The 22,709-nt window shown below is 35.1% G+C and overlaps 1 protein-coding gene across 1 annotated transcript in view; it reads left to right on the top strand.

Annotated features, from left to right (window-relative positions):
- The first annotated feature begins 4,881 nt into the window (after positions 1–4,881).
- The window catches only part of LOC129232425 (uncharacterized), a 44,858-nt gene continuing 27,030 nt past the window's right edge, over positions 4,882–22,709 (top strand). The window contains exons 1-2 of the mRNA XM_054866569.1: positions 4,882–5,164; positions 5,506–6,032. Coding sequence (XP_054722544.1) covers positions 4,882–5,164; positions 5,506–6,032 — 810 coding nt within the window. The remainder of the gene's footprint in view (positions 5,165–5,505; positions 6,033–22,709) is intronic.

The raw sequence follows: 22,709 nt of genomic DNA, 5'->3' as shown, positions 1-22,709 counted from the left end.
TGTTACGTAAAATTTCATTTAAAAAAAATTAAGAAAATAAAAAACACATACACAGTGTGTCACTTTCTTTCGAGTCATAACGAGAACTGGCCGAGTGTCATAACAGTTGCAGGAGGACAGACATAAAATCAATTCTCTGGTGAAAGTTAAATCCTATTAAGCTTAAAAGGACACATATGTCAGAAATGTTGAAGCCTAACTATAGTCAATGCCTTAAAATGTGTTCAGAGCAACATTAGTTCTATTTCTGATGCTACCGCATAGTAGAAAAATTACCAATTTACGTTTGGAAAAAAAAAATGCATTATTCTCCTATCCTTAAGAGTAAACCTTGACTTGTGATAATTCTTGAGCACTTTTATTGAATTAACAACTGAAGACATTTGGCAGGTTGAACTAGGGCAACTTGCTTTTTACTACAGAGCTTTCTTTTTTTTTTTTTTAAGTTCAGCAAAAGGTCTTAGGGTCCTTTCGGCTTACATAAATGCAACTTCAGTTATAATAATCTTCCAAAAGAAAAACTTTCAGACCTGGTTAATTTTGTTTTGTGATTTCACCCAGTCCTAAGTTCACTAACCTTTTAGGTAGAAAATAATATTGTATCATGAATTTTATTTTGTTATTATAAAAGTAATTTCTCTTTCTTACCAAAAATATCTTTCGATAATATTTATTTTTAATGTTCCTATAATTCCCTTTTTACTGCAATAAATAATTTTACAATAATGATTGATCCATTTATGAGTTGAACGAAAAATGAGTACAAATGCTTTATGAAAAAGCAAAAAAAAATAAAAATAATAAACAAATAAAAAAAGAATGCTGTTAAGAAAATGTTGGAAATAGCTTTTTCAAGACCAGTCATCAATGTATGAAAAAAAAAAGACCCTCAACCCACACAACAAAACAATTCTAATTCTTTAATCGCAACTGTATGACACTTTTTTTCTCATTTAATTCAAATCATTTCAAACTAAACATGAGACTCACTGTTGGGAGAACTTCAAAAAGTTTTATTATTTCAAAAGTAGTTAAAACAGGGTTGCCACAGGAATATGCAATAAAAAAAGGTAGCAGGACACTCTCAAAAAGGTAGCACTCGTGCGGTGAGAAAGCATCTAATAAATATGTTGTAAAAATTTGACATTTTTCTTTTTTTTTTAAATTTAAAACGAATGAAAATACAAAAAAGAAGCGTTTTTGTCCCTCAAATTTTAGAACTAATTTCACTAAAATAATCATACTTTAAAAACTTTTATTTTAGACTGAACTATTTTAGTATGTTTGGCAGCAAGCTACTGCCCTTAAGCCAGAACTAAGGCAGAAAAAACTACGTGCAAAAGACAAGGCGCGATTTTGAAATGCTATCCCATCCGGAGACCGCAGTCTCGTTCTTGTCGGAACTCATCTGTCGGGAACAGGGAATGATCCAGTCGGAGGCGGATGAAGACTAGAAGACATCCGAGACTCGAATGGCGGCAGGATGTTGCTTCATCGTCACACTAGGGTCTCATTAACGAAGAATAGGTTCATATGAACAAAAGAAAAGGGTCCAGAACATGGTCGTGCCCCAGTCCACCCCATCGGCAGGGGCAGAAACTTAGAAAAAGGAGAAACCGGTCCTTTGGACGGGCGACTACGAGATTTCGGCAAAAACTCCAATGGGTCCCTTCATCTTCGCGCCCTGGTTTAAAGAGTGAAAAAGTAAAGAGCAAATGACGAAAACACGAGAGCAAATTGATGAAAAGTGAAGTCGATCGGTGGTTTTCAATAGACACGACCGGGGAAGAGAAGGATACAACGGGCGTCTTTCTGTTTAGAGTCGACAAAATCTCATCTGTGCTCGGGAGGAATTCGGTAGGGTCGCAAGAACAAAGGTTGTAGAAATGTCTTCTCCCATCTTTTCTCACAAAGAAAACCTAAGCGTTTTAAATGAAGGCAAGTTTCCTACGAATTACATGAGGCTTTCGGAAGGAAAATGGGAGCAAGTCTTTGCCTGACCACTAAAGTTTAAATTCTGTTAGTCCTATGACGTCTTTGATGACTCAGACCGGCGACCAGCGTCCATTTTCATCCCGGATTGAGAAATATTCCAACCGATGGTTTCTTTCCTTTTTAAATATTTTTCTAGTCTCTTAATGCAATAAAAAAAATGGAAGATGAACCCAGTACACTTCCTGCATTTCAAGTATAAGTAGACACGCAGCCCCAGACATTTTCGTAAATACTGTTTCTGACTAAGAATAATGGTTTGCAATTCAAATTATTCTCATAATCGCATGTGTAAAAAAATAATATGCATACAGTATAAGGTAAATAATGAGGAATACGTTTTATTTAAAAAAGATCTTTTATATTTTTGTAGACAAAAAAAATTAACTTAAAGACCCTGCAACGATGCACCTCAGCCTTCTCAAAGTACTCGGGCAGAACAGATACGTGAGCACATGTTCAGCTAAAGGGAAAACGAGCGGATAAAAAGTTTCACTCACAATTTTCTGGGCAAGTCTTGACACAGCACTGACAGCTTCTTCAGCCTGAAAAGAAAGATGGAGCAGGTTAGCATCGGTCGGCTTGAATGAGAAACGAATCGAATGGGCCGCATCGCATCGCAGTTTGTGATTCGAAACCTCTGGAAGACGGTGCAATATCGTAGATTGCATCGAAACTTTTGTGATGCAAAAAATAAACAACCGATTGCTTTTGGAATGAGAAAGACAAAACTAGATGGAGATAGATGCAGTGAGCTTGATTTTAGATGACCATTTTTATTAAACAGGGAGCAGATAGTTTTCATTCTTGTAATGCTATACATTTAATTTCTGAAAGTGTCCTATCCTAAATATTCCTGCATTTGTAGAACCACTCATTTGCACCACTTCTTTTATTTTGTAAAAGAAAAGTGATAATAACTGAAGTCATTGTTGAAAACGTTTTACACCTTGTTTGTTTACTTGTTAAAAATGTAATGTACCAAATGTCGTGAAACTGCTCCTCAATTTTACAGAATGCCGCTCAAAGTCAAAATTTGAAAAAAGTTGTGCAGTATTGCTCCTCAACTTTTTTTCCACACTGCAAAGGAACCTAGATTTCGACACCAAAATTTTCCCCGACGCTTCTCGATGTAAGGAAATTTTCAGGGATTGACCCAATTTTTTATCTTTTGGTTGCATTTTGTGAGAAAAGGAAATTTTGTGCACGTTTTTCTTTCGGTGAGAAAAAACAACAACTAATTTTTGGGCATTTTTCAAAAAAAAAAAAAAAAATGCTGTTGGATCGTATACGGCTTATTTTAATTGTCACAACTCTAATCTGAAATCCCTTCCATCTGAAAAACCCTCACTCGGAATGACTTGAAAGCCGGAGGTTTTCTTTCAACCGCAGTGATGGAGCTCAAAAGTGATGAAAGAACTGTTTTTACAAGCAAAATTTTGTAAAAGGTTTAGTTTTGAGAATTTAAAAGTGGCCGCTGGTACAATACAGAATTTTATGAAGAGTCGGCAAGGCCAAGGCAAATCCAATCTGTGTCTTGATCTGTTAAAAAAATAGTTTTTCTTGTTCTTGGAGACAACTCCTAAAGTTTTTAAAATGTTTTAAAAGTAATGGAAATTACATTTTCGATTCGAACTCTGCGAAAAAGTCATCCCGTCAGCTAGCCTGCACGCAAAATCAAGGTTGGCAAAAACCCATTTTTTTTTTTTTTTTTTTTTTTAAAGCCCATGGACCAAGGTTTTTTTTAAATAAAATCCCTTCAAAAAAAACTATAGCTGGGTTTTTAAAAAGAAATGTGGGGTTTTTTTTTTCTTTTTTTCCGGAAAAATGTGGTGTACTTGTACATGTTTGAGCCTAAGTATATGGACAAAGCAAAAAAATTGTCTTGGGGGAAAAAAAGCTGGAAAACTAGTTAAAATTCAGCATTTTCTGAAGAAAAGTATAAAAGATGACAAAACGAAGAATGGTGAGGTTTCAGATTTTTTAATTTCCATGATTACCAACAGTTAAGGCAAAGTTACTTCTCGAGTGATAAAATCTATTGTTTGTTTTTAATTGCTACATTTTTTTTTTTTTTTTTTTGCATTTTACTTTATTGTACAGTGAAATCCCGTTACAACGAATACCGATACAACGAAATATCCGTTACAACGAACAAAACGTTCGGTCCCGTTTAAAACCCCATTAAGATAATGTAAAAAAAATCTCGTTATAGCGAAAAGAATTTTTACAAAAATCCGTTAAAACGAAAGGTTTTTCTTGGCGTCAGTTTGAATATTTTTCATTTAATGCTGTTTTTGGAAATAAAAAAACAACTTTCGTTAGTCGTAACGTGAAAACTCCGTTTGTACTTCTGAAACAGAGCCATTCAAGGTGGAAATCCACTCATGCTGAAACGTAAGCCAAACAAAAGCCAGTGTCTAGCCATGCGCTATTGCATGGTACCCCACGAATTTGTCAGGGGGGAATCCGCAAGATTTCAACTTTCTTGTGGCCAGTGACTCACGCATTCAGTCTGTAAGGTGCGAAGAGAGAAATCGGACAAAGTGGCTCCTGATTCGTCAGCGCGATGAGAAGACAAGCATACGTCATTCTTATTGCCAGCGGGTGGTCTAGTTTAGAATCACTAAAATTCTGACCAAGGGTCATGGAGTGTTTTTTTGGTGAAAATGGCGACTCTCAAAAGAAAGCAGTTTTCTCTTAAAGAAAAGATGGCTATTATCATAGAAGTGGATAATGGATTAAAGAAATCGGAGGCAGCGAAAAAGTACGGCATATCCCCGTCAACTTTATCTACGTTTTTAAAAGATCGAAAGAAAATTGAAGCACAACTGCAATCATCGTTGCTTGGACCAAGTCGGAAGCGAATGCGGCCAGCTCAATTTCAAGATGTTGACTCTGCTGTGTTTCAGTGGTTCCTGGATGCGCAACATTCCCATCAACGGCCCACTGCTACGAGAGAAAGCTTGCCATTTTGCAGCAATGCTTGAAGTGGAAAATTTTCAAGGAAGCATTGGTTGGTTGAATCGCTTCAGAGACAGATATGGTGTAGTTGCGAAAGTAATTTGCGGAGAAGCAAGTGATGCACCTGCCCAATCAATAAGTGAATGGAGGTCTGGCGAAATAGCCGCTTTAATAGAAAACTACAGTCCAGACAATGCAGATGAAGCTGGTATCTTTTATCAGCTTGAGCCGCAAAAAACATCGACATTCAAAGCAGATAAATGTGTCGGCGGTAAATCTTCGAAGCAAAGATTAACGGCTCTCTTCTGCTGTAATGAATCGGGAACGGAGAAACGAAAAATTTTAATCATTGGTAAGTCAGCAAAGCCTCGATGTTTTAAAACTGTCATTCTTTACCTTGCGAATACAGGGCAAATAAGAAATCTTGGATGACGCAAAGCCTTTTTAATGATTGGTTACTTAATTTCGACAAGGATATGAAAAAACAAAACAGAACAGTACTCCTTCTTATCGATAATTGCACCGCCCACAATGATCTTCCTAATTTAGATTTTGTTCGTGCGGAGTACTTCCCGCCTAACTGCACCTCCGTTCTTCAACCACTTGATCAAGGCATTATCAGAGCTGTCAAGGCTCGCTACCGATCACTTTTGTTAAGGCACATTCCTTTGGGCATCGAAAATGACAGTGGAAGAAAGCCGAACGTCAAAGAAGCCATAGAGATGATTGCTGGATCGTGGAACGAAATTAGCGAAAATACAATTGTCAATTGTTGGCGTCATGCGCAGCTATGCGAGGGAGATGAGAATTCCGTAGAAGCTGACCAATCCAATTTAAAGGATCTATGGAGCACTGTCAAGGCTCGTACTTCTGTCCCCGATGACGTCCGACTGGACGATTTTATAACAGCAGATGATGGTTTAATGACCTGTGCCGAAATTACTGACCAGGAAATCATCAATTCCATTAAAAACTCTAAATTAAATGGTGAACTAAGTGAAGAAAGTGAGAATGAAGATACAGCGTGTGCTGACCCAAACGTCACCGCAACTCAGACTATTGAATTCCTTTCAAAAGTAAAGCAATTTGTTTCGTTTTAGAGCGATGTACCTGACTTAATTTTTTCCCACATTCATAAACTGGAATCTTTTGTAGTGTCCTCTGGGACGAAATCTCTCGTGCAAAAAAAAATAACAGATTTTTTGTAAAGACAACCGATAAGTAAAAGGTCAGTGTTAAAAAATATTTTACTCTTTGTTTTTTCAGAATAAATAATGTGTTTGATAAAATTTGCGATCGTTAGTTACGATAAATATTGCAGATTTAATTATATTAGAGTACAGAGTTGCAAAACTAACACTTTTACAAAAATAAAGAAAATTTTAAGTAAATTCCGTTACAACGAATATTTCGTTACAACGAAATATTTTGTCGGTCCCTCGGAGTTCGTTGTAACGGTATTTCACTGTATTTCATTTTGTTAAGCAAAACTACTGTAGAACCTCAAGTAGTTTAAATCCCTTTTTACTGAATTCCAGCTTAATCAAGACATTTCTTTGAATTTTATGTTGTCTGTTTTTCTATTTCTGTGTACAGAGTAAGAAATATTAAACCTTTTTGTAAGATAATGAAAATTCTGTTCATCCTAATTGTTTTCTGTCCAACCGCTGGTAAAACCTGTTAATTTGTAAAAAATATACCTGGTTTATTCGAGATTTGTAACGTGTTGAATTGCAGAAAATAATTCATATGAAAGCCTTTTAGCCGGAGTAGTTTCCTCTGTACAATCTACAAATATTGAGAAAATCCGACGCGACAGGACTTAGTCAAGACAATTTGAGTTATTTATTGACCAGTTAAAGAAAAAAGTTAAGTGTATTTATTTAAAATCTTTGAAGTAATTTTTAATGCCGTTAAGAGTTAAGAAATACTACTAAAGTTCAAAATTCATTTTTTCTGTTTATTGTCTGTGGTGAAAAACAAATAAAAAAGAAGTTTAAATTGTGAAAGTATTTAAACTAAATAAGTTTTTAAAAATCTTCTCAGAAAATTTTTAAAAAAAACCCAAAAGTGGACTAAATAATGGTTTTTTTTTTAAAAAAACCCATTGGGCCCAACCTGGGCAACCCTGCACGAAATCCCCCGTTGCGAAAGTCTATGATTCATGTTATTTTCCTACCGCAATGGTGCGGCGCAATGAGCAGAAGTTGAGTAACACTTGGCTGATGCATAGCGAAAATAATTCCAAGAAGAGTTCATTTCAAACTTAATCACGTTATTCTGTCTTGCTGAGAGCATTGAGACCCCTCACCCCAAAATGAAAATACACCCCTGAAAATTTCATTCGCATAGCCTTCATTAAGCTCTACAAAACAGTATTTCAAAACATTAGGTTGTGTTCAATTTAGTTTTTCTTTGAAACAGAAATAGTCAAAGAAAAATACTCGAACTTACAAAGTTCATCTTGTCAAGTTCTTAATTTCCTTCTGTTTTCTGTTGAACTGAATCCTGCAATTAAAACCAAAAGATACAAAACAACATTCAAACATAGTCCTCATTACATACATTAAAAAAATTAATTTATCACAATTCAAACATTTTAATTCCTCAGAATGTTTCAAAAGCATCAAAAGAGTCAAGGATTTAAATAAGCAATCGTCAACACCCCCTCCCTCCCACCGGAAATCCCGCCTTCATTACTTTTTCTAACTGATTCTGAAAAGTTAAAACAGGGTTGGGTTTTGGACTGTCCAAAACTGGTTCAGGACAGGCCAGGTGGTTTTTATTGTCAAAAGTGTCTGCAACTGTCTAAAACTATGCTAAAGCTAAAGAGGTGTAATCTATCAATTCTTGAGTATTTACTGCAACAGTCATAATGCATAAATATAGATATTAATGAGGTTTAAGTAATGAATATTTGATAATATTTTTCTGAAATGTTCATTTAAAAAACATTTTACTTAAAAAAATGGCCAATAACTGTTACATAAAAACTTCCTCGTGTAACCGTTGGTAGAGTTGTGTAAGAGACACCGACAATTCTGATGAAACCAGATAGGATGAGGAAAGGATGACTCATGGACAGAATTCTTCATTTCCTCTTGAAAAAGTTCTTTATTTTTCGATCAAAAACCCTATTAAGTTCAAATGAACATAGACAACGAATGACCTCGTGGTGTATGTTCATAACCTTCCACCACTGCCTCAGAAATACACCAACTGCTCATAATTTTCACTCCGATAACCAGTCTTACATAATATAGACGAACGCGCGAACAGCGTTCGCAGAAAATTTTTGGCTCTGCAGAAATTTTTTTTCAAACTGCTACCGTTGATTTAAAAAAATATATATATATATATATATATTTTTTAAAGGGAATTTTTAAGAAAATCCCAGAATTTATTTCTGTTAAAGCCTTTCTCCAAAAGCATTTTAAAGCACATGTGTAAAAAAAAAAAATAATGGTTTTGGCAGTGGTTCAGTTGGTGAAAAATAAGCAAACTATATGTTATTGTAAAAAAAAATTAAATGATATAATGATTTAAAGCACTTTTTTTTGTCTCTTTCATATTTGAATATAAATTTAATTTTTTATTCAAGGGTGAGTGAGGCAAAATAATTATTTGCAGAAAATTTTCCAGTTAGGATTTGTGTTCGCAGAAAGCTTTTCATTTTATCTAAGTCTGCCGATAACACCTCCCTATTCACGGGCCACAGCAACATCAGTTTTTTATTTTGCCGAGAATTCTTATTATTTAAATCCAAATGTACAACAGTCTGTTATTATTGGACCCTTGTCTCTTACTGGTGCCATTACCCCATTTGCTAAAAAATGGGAAATTAGGAGTTTTATGGAAAAGTCGGGTAATATTGGAAATGTCTGTTTCTGGACCCTGGTCTGTTACTGGTGCATGGGCACCCATATGCAAAACTGTAAGGGGGGGGGCTCAGATATTTTAACCATGGTTTAGCAGGATATTTTCCATATGAAAACCAATTTCAGGACAGATTAGAATCATTCAACTGGACATTTTTAATTACTTATTCATTTAATGGCTGAAGAAGAAATATTTTTACATGTTTGCAAAGAAAAAATACTAAAAACAAGGAAGTTCTAATTTCTAAGAGGGGGGCTCGAGCCCCCCCCCCCCCCTCCATAGGGGTGGCCTTGTACCGGTGCCGTTACCTTATTCGCTAAAAAATGGGAAATGAGCAATTTTATGGAAAAGTCGGGTAATATTGGAAATGTCTGTTTCTGGACCCTCGTCTGTTACTGATGCCGTTACCCCAGTTTCTCAAAAAATAGTTTCATCCATTTTGGACACTATTGTTTTGAACAAGATGGTAAAAACCTTGCCAACTCTGCTTTCATTTAAAAACATGCACAAATATAGGGAAGTTCAGTTACTATTATCAAAAAAATAAATAAACTCATGCATATACCACTTGAAATTTCAATCAAGAATTCAACTTCTGTGTAACCGGATTAAAATCGGCTGCATGAACAAGTTGAATGCTCTCATTGAATAAATGTTCAATTTAAAACATGACATGAACATACATTTTATTCTGATTTTAATGTTTTCTCGCAGAATGCAATTTTTCCAAAATATAGTTTCGGACAGGACGGTAAAAACCGGGGTTTTTACCTTCCGACTCTACATCACTAATTGCGTGTATTAAAAATAGTTTGAATAAAGTTTCATCAAGAAGTACCGGGGAGCAAATGCAAATGAGCAAGGCAACAGAAAACAATATTTTGATTTCTTTTTGCTGTTTAATGTGAAAACTGTTTCTATACTTGCCACGTTATCACTTAAACAGCAATAAAACAAATAAATAACATCATATTCTTAATAACTTCTCGGTTTATTCTTGAAAACATCCCTCCTGCTTCCTTTTTTTTTCATTTCGGATATGACTAACCTAGATCGAGATTTTGAAATCCTGAAGTAAATCACTGAATTGCTTATACTTCTCCAATCATGACATTGAAAAGAAAGATTCTTCGGTTCACGATATGTTTCTTTCATTATTTCATCAAGTCTTTCAACAAAAAATCAACTGTGTAACACATACGTATGTATCAGTTTTACCAATTATTTTACATTTAGATTTAAAAAAAATATCCATTCACTTTCTGTATTTTTTTTGTAACATACCCAGTTTTAGGGTATTTACCCAGGCCTTGGGTAAATACCCAAAAAATATTTACCTACCCACTGGGTATTTACCCAATCCACATCACCAGATCCATGGCACAGAAAACGAATCATACAACCTCGAAGTCACACATTTACCAGCAATAAGTAACAGAGTAAGCGAATACGGTCGGACGGCGATTTAACGAACCCTTTTTAACGAATTCCGCGTTTTAGCGAATTTTTCTCATTCCCCGACTAAAACGAAGGCAAAAACCCTTATTTACCGAATAATAAACCCTGAATTAACGAGTTATTTTAACAACCAAAAAAATTTTGTTTTGTTCATTTGAGTTGAAAATATTGGAATGTTTTTCAAATGATATATCCATCTCGTGCGAAGCTGAAAAATACTTTCGTTAAGACGACAGGGAAGTGGGCTTCAATGAATAGCTATTCTGTTGCAGAAAGCGATAATGAAACTCTCATCAAAACTTTCTTTTTACTTCACATGGAATGGAAACCGTAAAAATATATCTCATGCAGTTCGCTGTAATTGACACAGTATTTTCTTTTCTCCATAATGTCGAAGGAGAACTATTTCGAGTCTAGTATCGAGGAAATTTTTAAATTGTCAGAGTCTATTACTCAGTACAAGATTTCAAATTAACTAGCGTGAAATAAGTGGCGGAATCCTGTGTAAAGAGTGTACACTTTCTAATTATGGATATTTTTGTGCAGTTGCTCATTGGGGCTTTCAGATAAAATAAAAGCAATTTTTTTAAAAAAATTTCGCACCCTGATGTTACGAATAACCCTGACTTAACGTAAAAAAGTTTTGGTCCCGATGAATTCGTTGAATCGGGGTCCCACTGAAATAAAAATGGCGTCACTTGTTCTGATATTTCATTTCAAAGTAAACGAGACACGGAAGGGACGGAAATCATGAGTCAAGTCACTTTTGCAAAAGAGGAAAATAAATTTTATACTCCTTTGAAAGAGAACGGATTAAAATCTTACCTTTAGAACTCTTGAATTCGAACTTAACGGCTTTCTAGAGAGAACGCAAGTACACTATTATATCATATTAGGTGGTGCGGGAAAAAGAGAGAAAGGAGATTTTTGCAATTGTGGCTTCTCCTCTCTAACAATTATGGAACCAGAGGGTTTTTTTTTTTTTTTTTTTTTTTTCAGTGTAAACACTGAACGCATGAAATTAATTTTTACCATAGGCTAAAAAGAAACTGCAATCATTGTTCAAACAAAGCACAATAAAAAAATCAAGTTAACGCCAGTGCTTCATATTGGATAGGAAGAGCCCCCTGCAAAAACCTCTCTACCTTACCTCCGCACTGTAATTCTGTTTCTGTCCTGCATAAAACAAAAGCATTTATAGGTTTGTGCAGCAGAGGCTTCAATAACCGAAGAAAGAGTAACTAGATCAAAAATAGTTTGTTTTCATAAAGTAGATAATGTGAATTCGTTTGCATTCTGTGAAATTCATATAGGCGCTCCTTACAAAGTTTGCTCATGAGTTCGGGTTTTTTCGTGTTCCTCGCGTTGATCTCAGTAAGTGAAGTTTGGAAAAATATCATATTTTAATGAAACTTTTAATGCCGGTGAATGATATGAGCTTTTTTTTCTTTTTTGTTGGTTGTTTTTGGTCTTTTTCCTTGACTATTAGTGTCTTTTTATTTACTTGAAGGATTATTGCAAGGGGATTTTCCCTTTTAAATTTGTCGCACTTTTTGATTTTCACTCGGATAATTTTCAATTTTAATGGCACTTTTTTTCTTGTTTGATGATTTGTTTTGAACAGAGAAGCAAAATAAGTTTCCTTTGGCCAAACGATAAATAAAATGAACAGTAGGTCATTGTCAAGATTAAAAGTGGAACCCATAACGAGATAATATCTATTCCCCCCCCCCCCTTCAATTCCACTGATCGAAAAGAATATGAGAACGCTCAAAACTACTCTCGGGAGAAAATTCCTTCCATATGGAATGCGTTCATCGGTAATCGATCTCCTAATTAGTCGTGTGCAAAAACAAAAGCAGAGAATATTCTTTCGACCTTTGAGAATGTGAGACACTGAGGTAAAAGAAGACTGTGGATAATGAAAAAAAAATCTATCTGTCTCGAGACAAAAAACGTTTTGCTGAGGAATAGTAAAATTAATGAATTAATTTCGTTGAAAAACTCACAATCAATATCAACCCCTGGCTGTTTTCGTTAATGTTTTTTTCCAATATTCTTTAATGGAAAAATTGAATTTTTGAGCAGTTCAATTTGAAATGTTCAAACATGATAGCAATGATTGCAGAAAAATTGTTACAGAGTTAAATATGTCTCTTTTGGTTTTCATTTCAGAAAACATTTTGAAACAGCCTGCTTCGGAAGAACTTCTCGAAATAGCTCAATCAGTGATTACATGAGTGAATTATTTGGGAAAAACACGACTGACTTGTGTGTGATTTGGGATAAATTACATAAGGAAGGTGACGTGATCGAAGTCAAAGAACGTGGAGTTGAAAACTTTGCTGAAAGCAGCCATAAAACACTCACATGTCAAATGAAGCGAGAAAATTTATGTTGTTATCCATCACCATCCCACGAACTGTCAAACTTTCGCATCTTTTCAAATGTTTTAGCCATGCTGAGCGTATTATTGTAGGCGATCCACGTGTATACAATATACTGTTAGTACCTTTTCATGCCTAGTTATGCCAAACTTTACATTTATAAACATAATGGAGTTCATACAATAGATGAATCCATTCAGCTTACTTTTAAATTAAGATAAGTTCTCTGTTCAGTACATTTTTAAAAATTTATAAAAGCGAGATACAGCTTAGATATGATGTGATTTTGCTTCATGCTTTGTTTTTCATGTTTTTAGTTTAAAATAATATGATGAACAAATATTTTTCTTAACTATATTAGGCAGGGTGTAAAAGAAAAACTGCAAATTTTTATTTTGTTCTGAACTGTGATTATGGATTAAAAGCAATATTGCAAGAGTGAAAATCTGTTACGCACACAGAAAGAGGGACTTATGTAGTTTTGCCTGTTGAAATTGGGATAGTATAATGCAGTGCAGTCAAATTTAGAGCAATTCATTCAAAAACTGCAAAATTAATTTATAAAAATTAAATCACCTGATTTTAATTCATGGTTTTCTTTTAAAAAATCGTTTAATTAAAATCAACTTATTTTAATTGATGGTTTTCTTTAGAAAAATCGCTTAGTTCAAATCAATTGATTTAAAACAATGATTAAAAAAAAAAACTCTTGATTTAAATCATGACTTCAATCATAATTTAAATCCAGCTGATTTAAATCAACGAACCCTGATTAAGAGATTCCTTGGAGAAAATAACTTGACACACAAAATTGACATTGGCTCGCCAGAAAAGAACGTGTTGAAATACATCCCTTTTGGAATATCCGATTGTAATTCAAACGGGGTGTGCAGTGTGCACAACTCGACGCCGCATGAGGTGCACAAACGAAGTTTGAGCCTTCTTACAACTAACCATTTTTGTGTTATGCAAGATACGTACACACGGAAAACAAATTCGTCGAACACAAATTCGTCGAAATGGACTGGGGTGCAGTCAAAATGCACGTTTTAGTTGCGCACAAATGTACACACATATAAAAATGCGTGCGAGCAAAGTGAAAAACTAAACTCAAAATTCGTTCTGACGCAAATAAAATGGAAATTCATGCTGATATTTCAGTGATAAGTTTTTTGTGAAGCCAATATTTCCTTTTCTTTGTACAAGGAAGAAAAAAGTTGTGTATAGTGTAGGGTTGACTGTGGCACGTTTGCGCAAATTTTTTTCATTGAATTTTCTATTTTTTTTGTTTTAACTTCAAAAATTTTAGACATTGTATAAAGCATTTACTAAAGTAAAAAATTGTGTATTCAATGGGGTTGTTTCCTTCAGTCAAAAGTAATACTTTTAGTCACTGAAATTGATAGAATAAGCAAAAGAATAAATAAATAACATGGACCCAGAAAACACTTTTATTTCCCCAACAGTTAATTTTAATTAATTTTTTTAAATGTCCGATTTTTCAAACAGGGCGTGGTCTTGATGACGTCACAAATGATGCTCTTTGGCGCATTTTTCTACCGCGTTTCCTCCTTACAATGATAATCAAGAAGCGAATTAAAATAGCGCTCTACGCTTGCTATCAACCCTATCGTTGCCAATACACGTGAACAAAGATCCGATTTAAATATTGTGCTTTGTGAATGGAATTTCATCATTTGTGATGTCATCGGCAGAAGCGTAAACAATGAAAATATTTTTTTTTAAATATTAAACTCAGTCAATTTTTTAAAAAAATGGTCAGATTCTATGTTTTTAACCATGAAAAAAACATTGTTAAAATTTTGGAAACGACCCCATTGTTGCCCCATGTGTGTTTTTAACCTTAAAAAAAGTGTTTCTGGATCCAAGTCCGTTGCGTAAACGTGCCCCGGTAACGGGGCAAACTTACGCATGAAGTGGGGCACGCTTAACGCATATTATAAGTGATTATTTTTGGGAGTAAATCCATAGTAACGGACTCTTCCGGTGTAGAAAAGTCAATTGAGTTTGATGAGATTCAGCTATTTCGTGTGAAATTATTTTAACTGGTTCAGTGTGAATTTCGTTGATGATGAAGTCAAAGAAGAGGTGAAACGTTTTCCTCAAAGGTTTGGCGGCGGAGTTCTGTGATATTGGGAGACAGAAATTGGAACACCGTCTAACAAAATGTGTAGAAAAAGATGGCGATCATGTGGAAAAATGGAGGAAAGTTTCATGCTTCCAACGATGTAAACTTCTATGGGAATAAAAAATTTTATCTCTTTGTAAAACTGATGGGAACGTTTTTCTGGCTCGACCCTCGTATTTTTCTGATTTTTGGTATTCTCATTCGAGTTTTCAGTTTTAATACGTTCAGCAATTGAGAAAATGCACAAAAGGGAGAAACGATTTCGAAAACCATCACTAAAATTAGAAACCCAGTAAAGCGCGCTTCAAAAAAAAAAAAAAAAAAAAAAAAAAAGAAAGAAAGAAAGAAAGGAAGTTTATTACTGTTGCAAAACGCGCTGGAGTAGCTCGAATGCAATTATGAGCTTGAAGAATGCACTCAAAATCTTGAACTGACTAAAAGTGTTTCTATCCGAAGAAGAAAGGCGAGAAAAGCTTGGCATTGCTTATGATCTCCAACCAGTACAAAGTGAGTGCCGATATCCCTGTCACCGTGAGGCGAACACTATAAACAGAGCTGCCAACCGCTACGAAAAAATCGCGCGAATTTCAGCTTTAAACTACGACGCTACGGAAGCGGGTCCAAAAATTACGATTTTCAGGTTTTTAAATTAAAATCCCACAAAAAGCAAAGAAAAAAAAAGCATGAAAAATAAACCGGTAAGTTCAGATAATCTAACTTCTACACGTGCGCTGACGGTCTCTGCGCAACAAGCATCGCTCTTCGAAAGTAGCATGGCGTAAAGATGGATCAGTTTTTAGATCGCAACGCTGATCCAGTCACTGAATCTTCGGCAAAAAAGCGGAAAAAACTGCCAAAAATTGTGTTAAGAATTTTTTTTTTATATTCCGTTTTAATATTTTCTGTAACATATTTGAAATTCGTACAGTATCTGTTTTTTTTTTTCTGTTGACAATTCACGACTTAAAATCTGCGGCAGTGGCCACGCCCCTCCCCCCCCCCCCCCCTTTCACTGCAAAATTCTGCTACGAGTTTGGAATTCCAAAAGTTGGCAGCTCTGACTATGAATGCAGGTGGTACTTCGAAAATGATGCTGGATGAAATAGACGAGGGATCTGCAAAACATTCGGCACGACTCTGAAGGAGGCGACGGAAACACGTGATGACTCCTGCAGTACGTTTAAGCTGCTGAAGTTTTTGAGTCGAGAGGTACGATTAGGCGAAATTATCCAAAAACGTTTACTGAGACTGCGACTTCCTGAAACCAATCGGCGTCAGCTGCTGCAATTTATCAAATTAACCGATTCAATGGCCGACGCTAATGAAGCAACAAGAGTATTCGCGATGCGAGCTAAATTGGACACAGCAATACAGAAATCATATATAAATCGTATTTGCAGTCCTCGAGCAAAAAAAAAAAAAAAAAAAAAAAACAAGCATGACTCCCATAAGAAAAGAAAAAGCTATATATGTATGAAAAAGCTATGTATGTGTACATGAAACAGCTATGTATTACTCTTATTCTTTCCATGTAAATTGGTTTATATTTTATAAATTGAAATTTTTAAAACATTAATATTTCCCATAAGATATTTGGACATTGGATAATTTTTAACGTTCAATATACAGTGAAACCTGTGTATAACGATAATGTCTATAACGATAACCTGTCTATAACAATATTTTTTTTAAGTCCCAACAGTATCGTTGTAGACAGGTTTTACTGTATAAGGGGACATAAAATTTATCTCTCATGTGTAATATTTCCATAATTTTTGTCTTCACTTGTTCATTATCAAATACTAGAATTAGTCGGAGACTGTTAGATATTCGAATTTGAAGTAATAAGTGAACAAATTTCAGAGGTTTCCTGAAGATTGTGAACAAAAGAGCAAGTTTCTGCTCTTAAATAACTACAGAACATGTTTGACTGAACAAAACGAAGTTTTACATTACAAAACAAATACCACTCAATGAGTTTAAACGCAAGCCACTTTCGCAAGGTGTACTTCTGATAAAGATTTTAAAGAAAGTGCATGAAAACAAAGAGAAATTAACTTGAAATAAGTAAAAATGAATAATAGCGTATTGCAGTATCATTTGATTTTCAAAACATTCCGCTGTAACGAATCTCTTCTGCCAGAACATGATTGAACATGTTTAAAATAACAAAAGCACATGGTGTACAATTATCTTTTTGCAATTAAGAGATGAAAAACACTCGAAACATGCAATGCGGAGTCAATCGCTTCATCGGTAACATTATGCATTCATACCGATGACGCAAACACAACAACGAAGCTGTGTTAGTACAACAGTCGGATCCCGACTTACGCGAGGGATGCGTTCCAAGACTCCTCGCGTAAGTCGAAATTTCGCGTTGTAGAACAGTGTTGTGTATATGATTTTTTAATTAGCACCCCAATCATCTTAGACATTTTTAAGCACTTTTTAAACTATTTTAGACCATTTTGCAACAATATATTAATGCTTCTTACATAAAGAGCTGAATTTTTACCGTATTGAAAAAAAAAGCTGCATTATTCAACATAAAATACTGTTACGATGCACAAAATCAATGATTAATGAGAGACGTAAAAATAAAACAGTACGGTGCGTACAGTATAATAAAGCACTGCACTGTAAGAGTACTATGCAGTAGGTACAATAAGTTACATTTATAACTTAAAAATTGAAAATGATTATTTATGCTGCGTAATCTGATCGTTATTCTAATATATTTTTTAACACAGTAGCTTCGCATTTACTTTTATAACAATTACATCTATGGTAACACCCCTCTTTCAGGGTCTTAATAATCTACAATACAAGAGCAGATTCCAATTTCATATTGTTTGTATTTCGCTTAAACACTACTCTGCGAGCTTCATACTAAAACTTAAGGTTTTGTTTCCCTCTTCAAACTTCAGATGAAACAGCGTGCCTAGATGCCATTATATTTCACCACCTTTCATATTTAGAATAAATAAATTAAAAATATATATGAGCAGTGGTAATACACTAATACAGCTATGTTTATAGTGCGGTGTGTGGGAACTTGCCCAGTCAGTGATGCTGAAAGGATGAAAGTATATTCACGAAGTCAATGTTTAGTAGTCAATAACAAAGCCGAAACTTAGCATCACGATACCTTTACAAATATTAGCGTGTTGAAAGCGAGAAAATCGCTTTAGCTTTAAAATTCGTTACTTCTGAAAAACTCGCGTTATAGCCATTTCGCGTAAGTCGGATCGCGTTGTAGCGGGATCCGAATGTACTTGACATTAATGACAGCTGTACAGATTTATACTACAACACTGGACGCAAAACACAATACCCCTTTAACACTGAAATTTATAAAAATACTGCACAAATAAGAGATTATTACGTAAAAAGAAATACGAAATAGACTACAGCTCGCAACAAATGGGAAAATCAACAAAGCTTGCTATGAAAAATGTGATTATGGCCAAGGTTAGTTACAGGTTTCGGTCCGACATTGAGCATCCGGGCAACGCCCACTTTTTTTCATTGGAATCGCCGAGCGTCTGCGATATGGCTTGTCTAGTACTATATTAATAAACAAATGCAATTATCAGTCATTCATAAGTAATTAATAAAACAATACTATTCCACACTAATAACTAAGCAACCAACTTAGTGAAACCTAAAGAATGCAACGCCGCGTGCAGCGTGGAGCTCTATCGAAGGTCGATGGAGGAAGATAACATGCCAGCAATGCAAGGGACGCTGGCTATAAAGAAATGTGCGCATGCGCAAGTATCAACAAAGGTCCGACTGCTTTATTGTGTACTAATTACCTTGACGGCGACAGCATGAAATCAATACCATCCTTGACGGCGTCAACATGTATGGAATATGGAATGCTGATATTGTAAGGTAATATCAATATTGGTAGTTTAAGATGAATGCAATGTTGTTTACGTGTTGTTATTACAATATTGCTTTTTAATCTTTATGCAACCTTTATGCAGTATAAAACGCGTCAATATTGACGCTGTCAGTATAATATCAAAATCTGTCAAGGTTGATGCAAGATATTTTGCTAGTAGGAATAAAACATCATTTTAAATTTATTTTAAATGTATTGAAAAGTTTCAAACAAAAATTTATTAAAGTAAAATCCTTCCCCCTCCTCCAAAACCAGGGGGAGCAAAGCCACACCCCTTAAACCCCGAAATGGGAAGATTGGGCGCCGAGTATTTTGGGAGCCGGTAAGTTTGGGCGCCGAGCATTTTGGGTGCTCAGAACATTGAGCACAATGTGCTCGGCGCCCAATCTTCCTAGATAATGATTTAGTATACTGAAATAGTATCGACTCTGTAATGGATATATTTTAATATCAAACAGATGATGGGGCTTGGTATTAACTCTTTGGAAACTAGTTTAAAAGCTACACTATTGCATGATTAAAACACGTTGCCTTGGGTATCATTAGCATTTTCAATCGATATGAATGAAACATATGGAGATTTGTAAGTCTTTTTTAGATAAAATTTAGAACAACACATATCATGAGACAATTATTTCTTGCCTAAAATTAAATTAAACAAATTTTATTAACTGCTAAATTTTATTAATGTTTTCCTCTATGCGAATGGCATAGTAATGACAAGAATAATAATAATAAACTAGTATGTTGTGGCCATAACGAAACTTTCTTCTATATTTTTCCTTTTCTGATCCCTCCCCATGCTTGACGAGGAAGCAATATTCCTAGTCTGCAATATTAGTCAGAATTATTGCAAAAGCAAAGCAAAGAGCGAAAATTGAAAGTTATTTTAAAAGCCTTGCTTGAATTAATTACAAATATTTTATTTGTTAACAAACATAAGATGGCAACAGTTAAAAATTTTAAATCATTGAGATAATATTTCCGATCATTTCCATACAATTAAAATCACGAGAAATACGCAGACGACAATCTATTACGATTTATCTTTCTTATTGTTGCATTAATAAAGCTATTTTTATTCGCAAAAAAAAAAAAAAAAAATTAATTTGAATTTTTGGCATCTTGAATTCAAATTATGTTTTTCGCAATCACGAGCGTGTGTGTTTGTGTAGGCGCATGTGTGTGTGGGTGCGTAAGTGTATGTATGCATGTGTGTGAGTGAGTGTGTGTGTGTGTGTGTAGGCGTTCGGTGTGTGTGTGACATGGACGCCACCGCCCAGCAAAAGTGGATTTCGGGGGACAGTGGTCAGGACCAGCCGCGCCGCCGCCGGTGGACGGTGGTGCTGCAGCCCTGGTCCAAGTTGAAAAAGGAACCGGAACATCAAGGACTGTCAAGTGAGAACAATAAGCAATCGTGATTGCTCAAAAAAAAAAAAAAAAAAATCAACACCTCTTGGAGCGATTGGAGTCAAAATTGAACCAAAGCCTGTTTTACGTATGGGATTCACATATATTCCAAATTTCAACCAGAACGTAGCATTACTTCTTGAGACAGGGCACTCACAATGGAAAAAAAGAACGGGCGATTGCGCTACCCCCTTTTTAGCTGTTGACACAAAAATGAAATCAGCTCTCATACCCACTAAGGGCTACTTGCCGATACATTTTTCTTTCATTTCGTTCATTATTTCTTGAGATACAGCAGTCACAATTTGACGACAAAAACGTTCTATAGCTCAGCCCCCATTTGAGTTATTGACACAAAAATTGAAATCAGCACCTGTTCCTGTTAATGGCAACATATGGACCAAATTTTGTTTTGTTTCCGACAGTTACTTTTTGAGGAATAGCAAGCACGCGTAACTCAAAAAACGTCCCATTGCTCCACCCCCCTTGGAGGAATTCGCGCCAAAAACCAATGGGCAAATTCACATAGGGGCACATATGTGTACCAAAATTTCATTCGATTTCTTGCGGTAGTTTTTGCTGAAGAGCGGCCACAAAAAACTGGTCACACACAGACAGTCATTTTCCAAAAATCGTCGAAATGGACTCAGCACACCTCAAAACGTTCGAATCCATCAAAATTCGAAAATTTGCACGAATCCAATACTTTCTTCTATATATTAGATGTAGAAGAAAGTAAAAAGAGTGGTCCTTAATTTGAACACTTAAAACCAGAATTTCTACGTACTGTTAAAAATAAAGCTAAAACTCGCATCTTTGGTGAGCTTTTTCAAAGTGAATATATACTTGCTGATTAATGCTAGACACTTAAGAGGGATGTTCCTGATGCCGAAAGAAAAGAACAATGGCTAAGTTTCTGATCATTATTTTAGTGTTAGTCATGCATTTTGAATTTGCGCATTTCTTTCAAACTTCTGTCGGTCTCGAAATGGGAAGATTGGGCGCCGACTATTGGGCGCCGGGAACATTGGGCGCCGAGCACTTTGGGCGCCGGGAACTTTGGGCGCCATGAATATCAGATATTTTTCTCCGTTTAACAGAATAAAAGTTTTTTTTTTTTTCTTTTAGACTAGTGTTATTAATTTTCAATTTTTGTGTTTTACCTACGATAAATCTTTATTTTTGATACTGAAACGAACACTGCTCGTTTTATTTGTATTTATGGAATAAAACCTGCTGACAAAACTATTCTTTATGTACCGTTTTCGTCCCATGGAAAGGACTATTAATCAGCGATATTCCCATCTATTTTTCTGAGGGTATAAATACTTCCAGAAATCCATTACGCACAATTTGTGTACGTGATCATATACATAGTCATAATATGAAAATTTATGAAGTTTGAGGGTATACGCTATGTGTCTAAAAAAATGTTTGAGGGTATACAGCGGATATGGAGAACCCCTTTGGGAACACCACTGCTTTTAATATCGATTTGTGAGCAAAATTTTTGAAAAGACTGTAAGGTATGATTTTTTCCCAGGAGCCCAGATAAAACGACTTGCTGATCCCTTAAATGAGTTCATAGATGAATGAATGATGCCCTCAAAGATTCATCTTAATTCATAGGGTATAGCACTGTTCAGAATAAATTTAAGACCTTACTTTTTCTATTTTATTTTTTATTTCTGATTGTAAAATAAAACTAAAAGCTACAAAGTTAAAAAAGTGTTTTCATTTTCAGTAAAAAAAATAACCTCTTCTATTTAGCATTTTTGTGTTTCACAGTAAAAGAGCTCTTTTTTATATGCACCGTCCGATTTTTTAGTACAAAGCTAAGAGGAAAAGTATATGACTCAAAGAAACATTTTTCTTTTTTCTACGGGGGGGCTTAAAAAAACTTACACAGGTTTTACATGAACTGTCCTGTTTTTTATCACAGTAAATCTTCAAATTGACATAGCTCAAACGTTTTTTATTCCTTAATCTAAGTATAAACATTAGCAATGGCTGAAAATGTAAATGATTGCAGACATGTGACTGTAAGTACATTGTTGCATGCATGGAGGTGAAAGGAAACTGTTTTCCATGCATAAAACTGCTAGCCTATGGACGAAGAGACACCCGACAAACGCTCTCTTCTGTGCTGTCAAGTCTCTGCAGCCATTTACCCACATTTTTGGCATTGAAAGGGATTTTTCGCAGCTCCGAAACAGTTTTCTTTTCGGCTATGCACTGAGTTATAACCTCATTTTTTGTCATTTTAGGCATTGCCCAATAATAAACAGACTTCAGTTGCAAAAGCTGCAAGTACAAATCCAAAATAAAAAAATTTTATTTTTAAATCTGTACCTCAGAGCAAGACCGACTAAGTCCAAAAAATGCGATTTTCAATTTTTTTTGGGGGGAATTGTACGTTGAAGCATATTCTGGAGAGCATATAAGCTACCTTTACTCCTGTTCGGTCATAGGAAAATTTAAGGCCCTCTCATTGGCTTATTCGAGTGTCAATCAAAGCTTCAAAGACGCCATTGTAATGTTGCTAGTCGGCCTTCGC

The sequence above is a fragment of the Uloborus diversus genome, unplaced genomic scaffold (genome assembly GCF_026930045.1).
Source record: "Uloborus diversus isolate 005 unplaced genomic scaffold, Udiv.v.3.1 scaffold_12, whole genome shotgun sequence".
Taxonomy (NCBI): Eukaryota; Metazoa; Arthropoda; class Arachnida; order Araneae; family Uloboridae; genus Uloborus; species Uloborus diversus.
The sequence above is the reverse complement of the archived record's forward strand: the minus strand, read 5'-3'. Positions and strand labels throughout refer to the sequence as shown.